The 8,584-nt window shown below is 31.0% G+C and overlaps 1 protein-coding gene across 1 annotated transcript; it reads right to left on the bottom strand.

Annotated features, from left to right (window-relative positions):
* Nucleotides 1–248: 248 nt before the first annotated feature.
* LOC127118902 (protein NODULATION SIGNALING PATHWAY 2) lies at nt 249–2,093 on the bottom strand. The gene has a single exon (XM_051049140.1). The coding sequence runs from the start codon at nt 1,929–1,931 to the stop codon at nt 426–428; it is 1,506 nt and encodes a 501-aa protein (XP_050905097.1). The 5' UTR covers nt 1,932–2,093; the 3' UTR covers nt 249–425.
* Nucleotides 2,094–8,584: the final 6,491 nt, after the last annotated feature.

Genomic DNA, 8,584 nt, shown 5'->3' with positions numbered 1-8,584 from the left:
ATTTATTAAAAAAAAAAGATTAAATAAATGAATAAATAATTAAAGATATTAAATTGAAAAGTAACAATGATTGTAAGATTATCTACTATAATGTGTAAAAAAATAAATAATACACTCATTGAATCAATTTAGTGATTTAGTGTACCAAGGACACTCATTCAATCAACCAAGAGTACAACATTTGAGAAAACAGCGGTCAAATGTAACAAGATCTTGAAAGAACAAAAACAAAAACACAAACACAAACAGAACAAACAAGTTGAAGAAATTCTATTTCTGCATGACATTGACAATGGTCACGATACTTTGAAAATACTTGGTACATGTAAAATGGTCCAGTAGATCAAACCTTATGTTTTGATTTCAATTTTCAGGATTAAACAAAAATGATTTCAATTTTCAGAATTAAACATAAACGAAATCATCTAAAAATGAGATTCTGACTCTGAGTTACAAGCCCAAATAGAAGCAGAAAGTAAACGCCTTGATTTCCAACCTAACACCAACTTATTGTTCCCCAATTCCTCCACCCTATACCCATCATTAAACAAACCCAATAACAGCTTCGCTTGGCAATGATTACCGTAGCTTACGTTAACTCCCCTGAACCCCTCCGCACCCAACCACTCCCCCCAAGAACCCTTCTCTTGCCCCTCCTCTTCACCAGTCATGTAGAGTTGCGCTACAGAGCCAATTATCCTTGGGCCCATAAACACTTGCTCTACCAAAGCCCGGGCCCACTTATTCATCGGAAACCCAGCCTCAAGCGAATCATACATCGCTGAATATCGATGCAACGAATCCATGAACAAGCCCACAAAGCCCGCATCATTGATGGGCCCAACCTCCTCCTCAACTAACGTCACAAGCTTCGATCTCAACTCCTTCGCACCGTTCAAAAACGAAGCAACGGAATCTGAAGCCCGGTAACTAAGATGAGGCAAGTTCATCACACAGTTAAACACCAAAGCCTCACCACGAACAAGCTTCAACGAAGAAGTTCTAAACGTTTCGTCTGATTCCAATCTACATTGATGAAAAGTAAACGGCTGTCCAACGGAAGCTGCAAACGCCGTTAATCTTTTTCCGGTTTCTTGAACGGTAGCAATGGATCTCCGTCCACTTCCACGCTCCTTGTTTCTAGACAATGCCGTGATGCGGAGATGTGGGCCTGGGATGCCGTCTTTCCGTGACGAAAGTGATTGAATGAGTGAAGCCCATTGGGCTCCTTCCATGATGTCGTAGTCTACGATGTGAACCCTACGTTCGTGTGTAACGGCTTCGAGGATGGCTTGGTTGGCCGTGAAGTGAGCGAACTTGATGTAAGGGGACATGTCTTGAAGAAGCTGAAACGCCGAGAGTAGGTCTGTTTGATGGGGTCCAGTGAGTGAGGAAGGCTTGAGGTGGGGGTGGTTGGTGGAGTTGTGTGCAAAGTCGGTGCCGTTGAGTAAAGTTTGTAGAGCGTCCGTGAAATACGCGGCGAGTCTCTCCATGTTGGTGCCGTGAGTGGAAGACACTAAGTCTTTGAGCCGAATCAATATCACTTGAGCCAGATTGTGGCTCTTGTTGGTGCCTGTTAGAGCCTCCGCCGCGGCCATAAGGAGGTGAACAAGACGGAGGCCTTTTCTGTCATCGGGGTCGGTGTCTGATCCGTTTCCAATGGATGATTCCTCCTCCTCCTCGGAGACAGGGATAATGAGATTTGGATCAACGGATTTGATTTCATGGTTGGTGAGGGAATCAATGAAACCGTGGAAGTGATCTTGGTTGGCGGTGAAGAAATCCAAATCGAGGAGAGGGGACCATGTGTTGTTTAAGTTATCGTCTTCGGAAGTGGGTGTGGTTGTAGTGTGACTGTGATTGGAAAACGGTAGGAAATCGGGGACTACATCCATACCCATGATCATGTCTATGTCTATGTCCATGTTCATGATCTTTACATATAGGTGTTGCTCGGAGATGTATGAACGGAGGCAGTTATTTAGTGTAGCACCGCCTTGTACCGTACAGCCTTGTGTGAAATGTGATTTATACAGGCTGCGATAAAGAAAGAAGAAAGAGATTTTTTTTTTAAAGAAGTCAAATTTCTATTGTATATAACTTAGTTACAACTATTATTATATTTGAATTCATTTATTTTTATAGATAAAATTAGTCAGATAACTGTGCGGTGGGTAAACTTATTTAATAAGTTATAAAATATATTTAATATATATTTAAATTTGAAATTAGTTATTAATTTTAAAATGAGTATGGTTATATAAATTTGATGTATAAAATATAAAAAGAAAAAAATAAACACGTAAGATGAAAGAAAAAAAATATTTAATATTTAAAAATAAAGATTTTATCTTTTAAATTAAGATAATTAGTGAATTAAAATCAAATATATATTATATCTAGTAAGTTTATTTGATATAATATAAAATATATTTATTTATATATTTAAAATTGAAATAAGTTATTTAATTGTAAAATAAAATATAATTATATAAACGCAATTCTATTAAATAATCATATAAAAAGAAAGAAAAAATGTCACAAAGAAGAAAGATTTTTTTTTTAATATTTTGAAATAAGGATTTTTTTTCTTTTAAATCAAAGCAAATTATTGATTAAAATAAAAATATACATTGTGCTGATAATAAACTATAATATAAAAAAAAATTGATACAATGCAAAATTTGAAATAATTTACTTAATTATAAAATAAATAATAATCATATAAAGTTAATTATATTAAATAATCATATAAAACAAAATAAAGTAAGATAGAGAAAGAAAAAAATTAATGTTTAGAAATAAGAATTTTGTTTCTCAAATTAAAGTATGATTAAAATAAAAATAGATATTATGTTGATAGTGATACATGAGATAAAATAAATTGTTAATTTTATTAAAATTAAAAAATAGATTATTAGTATTTTTAGTGATAATAAATAAATAGAGAATTTTTTTTTAATGAAAGTGAAAAAGTGTGAAAAAAAGAAATGTGAGAGATTTAAAATTTTAATCGAGAGATAATGAATGGATGTAATATTTAATTGTGATTTATTTGGTGAAGGTTGGAAAGTGAATGACACATGTCATGTTGTTATAGGAGATGAGAATGTGAAAGGTAAACATTACTTGATTAATTAAATATCATTTTCTTAATGTAAATAATTTGTAATGAAATGATAATTTAGAAAGTTCATGTAATTGATTTTTAATAGGTTGATAGTTGATGCTAATTAAGATAATATGTAAATTGTTGAGACGGACTAGTTACATTGTCTTTTTTATTCGTTATATTTTCAGAAAGATTTAGTTATCTCTTAATTGTATTGCCTTCTATTTTAGATTATGTTTAATTTTGTTGGAGTTAGATTAGATTTGTTGGGGATTTATTTAGGAAATTTTAATGGCTCTTTTAGTTGAGAAAGAGTTTTTTCTATTGTTTAATATAGAAGAAACACATATATTTTGAGGTGTGAAGGTTGAGGCTTACAAATTAAGTAACAAGTGTGTATTTTTTTTTTGTAAAACTTTATTTTCTTTTTTTCATAATGTTTTAAAACATGGATAGATAATTAATTTGGTCAATATGTTGGGTTATTGATTAGATCAGTGGATATTGCATGGTTGTTGGTCTAATATTAAAAAAAATTGATTGACATCAAATTATGATTCACTATTACAAAAAGTCTATTTTACCTCGGTTGGGAGAAAGATTACACAACGGTTGGTTGGTGGCCCGTGGTAACAAAATGTGTGGTTGTATGTGCCCTCTTTACTACCATTGACTTATAGATTTGGTAAGCACACAGTAGCACGTAACATATCACTACAGTTGTAGAAACCAACCGTAGTAAAATATGTTGTTTAATATAGAAGAAACACATATATTTTGAGGTGTGAAGGTTGAGGCTTACAAATTAAGTAACAAGTGTGTATTTTTTTGTGTGTAAAACTTTATTTTCTTTTTTTCATAATGTTTTAAAACATGGATAGATAATCAATTTGGTCAATATGTTGGGTGATTGATCAAATCAGTGGATATTGCATGGTTGTTGGTCTAATATTAAAAAAATTGATTGACATCAAATTATGATTCACTATTACAAAAGACTATTTTACCTCGGTTGGGAGAAAGATTACACTACGGTTGGTTGGTGGCCCGTGGTAACAAAATGTGTGGTTGTATGTGCCCTCTTTACTACCATTGGCTTATAGGTTTGGTAAGCACACAGTAGCATGTAACATATCACTACAGTTGTAGAAACCAACCGTAGTAAAAAATGTAAGTCATGTGTTCGATACCCTGAGGCAACATTTTTGAGAGATTTTTAGGCATTTCCCCACGGTTGAACGTTCCAACCGTAGTAAAAGATTTAAGTCATATGTTCGATACCCTGAGGCGGCATTTTTAAGAGACTTTTAGACATTTCACCACGGTTGACCGTTCCAACCATAGTGAAAGACTTATCGTACAACTTTTCACAACGGGCCAACCTTCCAACTGTGGTCATATGTTCACTTGAGTTTATTATAACTTATGTGAAATGCTTATTTCACCAACTATTCAATAAACATATAAACTTTCAATTTGATTAGAAATTAATAATATGAAAAATTAAGTTACATTAATCAATATTTTTCGAGCTTTCTACAATCCATTATCTGCATCTCACCCTTTAAGAGATAGAATTTGGTTCATAACTTCTAATTCTTCCACAAACACTTCCTTCACTACTAGTTCATTTTACAAAGTATTAGTAACTTTACAAAATTAACTAGTAAAAAATAAAGTGTTGATTGAAGAGTTAGAAGTATTGAACCAAATTATAACCGTCGAAGAGAGAGATGCAGACAATGAGTTGCAGAAAGCTCGTAAAATATTTATCAATGTAAGTTGTTGTTTTTTAACATATTTTAATTTTTCATATTATTATTTTCTAATTCAATTCTAAAGGTTATATATTCAATGAGGAGTTGATAAAATACTCAAACCACATACGATATAATAAACTCATCTTGTAGGACATGCTGGTTGAATGAAATGAAAGTTATAATGTACAAGTAATAACATAAACAATAAGATATCTATTCAAACACATAATACCTCAACAATAACATCATCAACATACCTCAACAAAAACATCAACATACTTTAACAAAACATCTAAAATAAAACATACAACATACCTCAACAAAAACATCAACATACTTTAACAAAAATATCTAAAATAAAACAAACAGCATACCTCAACAAAATACAACAACATACCTTTACATAACAATAACATACCTAAAAAACATTTGCAATGACACAAACAAAACTTAATTTAACATAAACAATAACTAACTTTAACAAAACAACGACATACATCAACAATAACTTAAACAATTTGCTTATCTCAACATAAACAACCATATAGAACCAATAAATACATCTTAGCAACAATAAACCATATGTTTGACAAATACAAATGTTTTACGTATATTTTGAAAAAGAAAAATAAGACAAATATTTTGAACAACAACAAGAAAAACAATAAATCATATGTATAACTTATGAAATGTTTCACGTACGTACCATTCTTTAAAAAGATTCGTGGAAAATGAAGATAACATATGAGCCAATTACTTGTTTCGTGATACTTTTCTTTGATGCATACTAGTTGGAAATATTATGTTAGAGTTTTGTAAAGTTATGATGGAGTTTAGAGAGATTGAGATAAGGCGAGAGAAGTTAAGGTTTCACTTTGACTACAATTTATTTTGAAGTGAATTAAGTTAGCTTATATAGGTAATATATTTCTTAATGGTTTATAAAACGAGTTACCATGGTTGTTAATCCGGACCGTGGTGAAAAGTGTTTAGTTTTTATTAAAAAGTAGAAATTAAGGGAATACACCATTTTTCTAACGAAAAAACAAAAAAAAAAGTGCATGTGTTCGGATTAGAAGCGTGTCACTCTTAATACATCACAACGGTTATTAATTTTGATCGTGATTATATGTGGTTTAACAGTATAATAAAATTAAAGGCGAATAATGAACATATATTATTTCAATTGGTTACGTGGTCGTAGTAAGATATTGTTATTATATGTGTTTTTTGTAGTAGTGATTATAAAATCTTAACAAAAAAACTTTTAGAAGATTTCAAAATTAATGCACACGCCATAATCAAACTCAAGAATTCAATAATTAAATTTATAAAATCTTTAATTACTTATTTTTTTCCACCAATTTACTTCCCATCAGACATAGGTGACAATCGTACGAACTTGGTTAATAATTCTTTATGTCTTTTATTTATTACTCTATTTAATTGTTTGTCGATTAATTCATATCATATTGTCTCACACATTGTTTCAACATTATGCGTGATATCTTATCTCTAACAATTTCATCAAAATGAATTTAGATTTCTTTAAACTTAAATAGACATCTTCAAAATCTTTAAATTAACTTTGAAAATGCAACAATGTTAATGAAGATTTCACTTTATTGGGATCCTATTCGACTTTTGGCTGTAAATATTATAATTTTTAATAAATGTAAGTTTAAAACTGAAGTCAGACCCTATTAACTTCTTAGTTGATATAGTTAGTGATTTAAATTGTGATTCTATTTACAATTAAAGGCAATTTGAAATTTAAGGTAGCAAGAAAATAAGTGTAAATGCAAAAGAAAAAAACTAAAAAAAAAAGAAGTAAAATATATAACTAATAAGAAAACTGATTTACATATTATTTACCATTTTGTTTTAAACAATCACAGGTTTTAATTCACACTTACATGATTAAACTAAAAAAAATCATAGGACATATTATGCAAAAACAGTTAGATAAAACACGTATGTGTTTGGATATTTGATGGTTTGATTTAAAGAAATGTGGTAGGAATCCATAACGATGAAGGATAGTTGGATAAAAGCTTCAAAATCAAAGTGCAGAATTGCTTAAATTGTAAATTAAACAAAAATAAGTGATGAATATAAATCGTATACAATGCTCGAATTAAATAATTAAAAAAATGGACGCAGATTCATACATTTCTCATAAACTCTTTTCTCTTTCTGACTTGGATATTCGAGTTCTATAGAGAATACTAATGAAATATTGTGAACCTTTATTACATGAATAAAATCGACTTATATACTAAATACAACAATGACTGTCGATAACGATTACTTCTCTTGGACTCGACACACATCCTACTACGCGCCCTCTTGTTTCTTGATAGGTTTCCACATGGCTTTGGTATTTGAATTGCATATAAACTTATTATTGAACTTATTACAAACTCTAACTACCTCTGTCGAAGAACTTCTCTGTCAAACCTTTGTAGTGCGGTGTCAAAATGTCTCTAGATCACCTACTCCTTAGACTTAAGAATATACTAAGTCCCAAAACCTGATAGGTGATTCGAACTCACCAATTTTATACTACACTTCCATGTCGAAATGCTAAACTACTGCAACCCTTTTTAAGATTTTGAACATGTGTTTAAAGAGAGAGTGATCCTAATCTTATGGACATGCTCTTGATATTATTCCAAACTAAGCTTAATGAATTTCAACGCAACTTGAGTCGAAAATCACAAGCTAACAAATGCCCCTAAAAATGCCACTTTCGATCATGTTTGTAATATGGAAGAAATGTAGCATTTTTAGAAACTCTTGACACTATTCACAATAGTTTGTATATGTCACAAACATCATGACTACTTTCACCAAATTGTCATATCAGTGAATGTGCATGCACTCATCCATCATGATTTCAATTTCCCAGGCCATCGTGGGCCACAAGTTTAAACTACATTAAAAGAAATCATTTTAATTAATTTTAATTCAGAAAATCAAACGTTAGTGGATTTTTAATTCAAGGGGAAAACTGAAGAGTTTTCTTGCACTTTAAAATCTATATATAGATCCTCATTTGTTCCTTTCTTCTTTTCACAACTTCTTCTCTTATGAACCCTAAAAGTTCTAATCTTTCCTAAAAACTTCACCATTATTTCTTCTTCCGAGTTAAGAACAATGACTTCCATTTCAGGTCTGCAAAAATAACTTTTGATTTCGTCTGCTGTTGATGTTACTTCTCCTACTCTCTCTAGAGATTGCACCTATATGTTGCAAGAAAATTGGTGTGTACGATATCTCTAAGGTTTTGATGATAACAAAGTATTTGAAGAACAATTGGGTATACTAATATATATTCAAGTGTGCATGACCATAGAATAAAATGTTTGATATAAACTTAGTACTGGTACTGAATATGAACATTTAAAGAGAACTTAAAACTCCAGAATCTAAAGGATCAGAACCTGAGAACCAGATTCTAAATAAGACTTTGAAATTCTCAGACTTTGAATTCAGTCAAAGCAAGGATAATGAAGACTTTGATAGGTCACTATCAAACTCTAAGGTTAATCAAAGAAAGAATCAAGAAGACTCTGATATGTAACTATCAGACTCTGAGGTCATGCAACATAATAATTGATAATGAAGGTAGAGAAAAACAAGAAGGGGGGGGGGGGTGAATTGTTTTCACTGAAAATAAAAACTTTTAGCAACACTACACACACAAAGG

Source organism: Lathyrus oleraceus, chromosome 2 (genome assembly GCF_024323335.1).
Source record: "Lathyrus oleraceus cultivar Zhongwan6 chromosome 2, CAAS_Psat_ZW6_1.0, whole genome shotgun sequence".
In the NCBI taxonomy this organism is placed as follows: Eukaryota; Viridiplantae; Streptophyta; class Magnoliopsida; order Fabales; family Fabaceae; genus Lathyrus; species Lathyrus oleraceus.
This window is presented reverse-complemented; position numbering and strand designations above follow the sequence as displayed.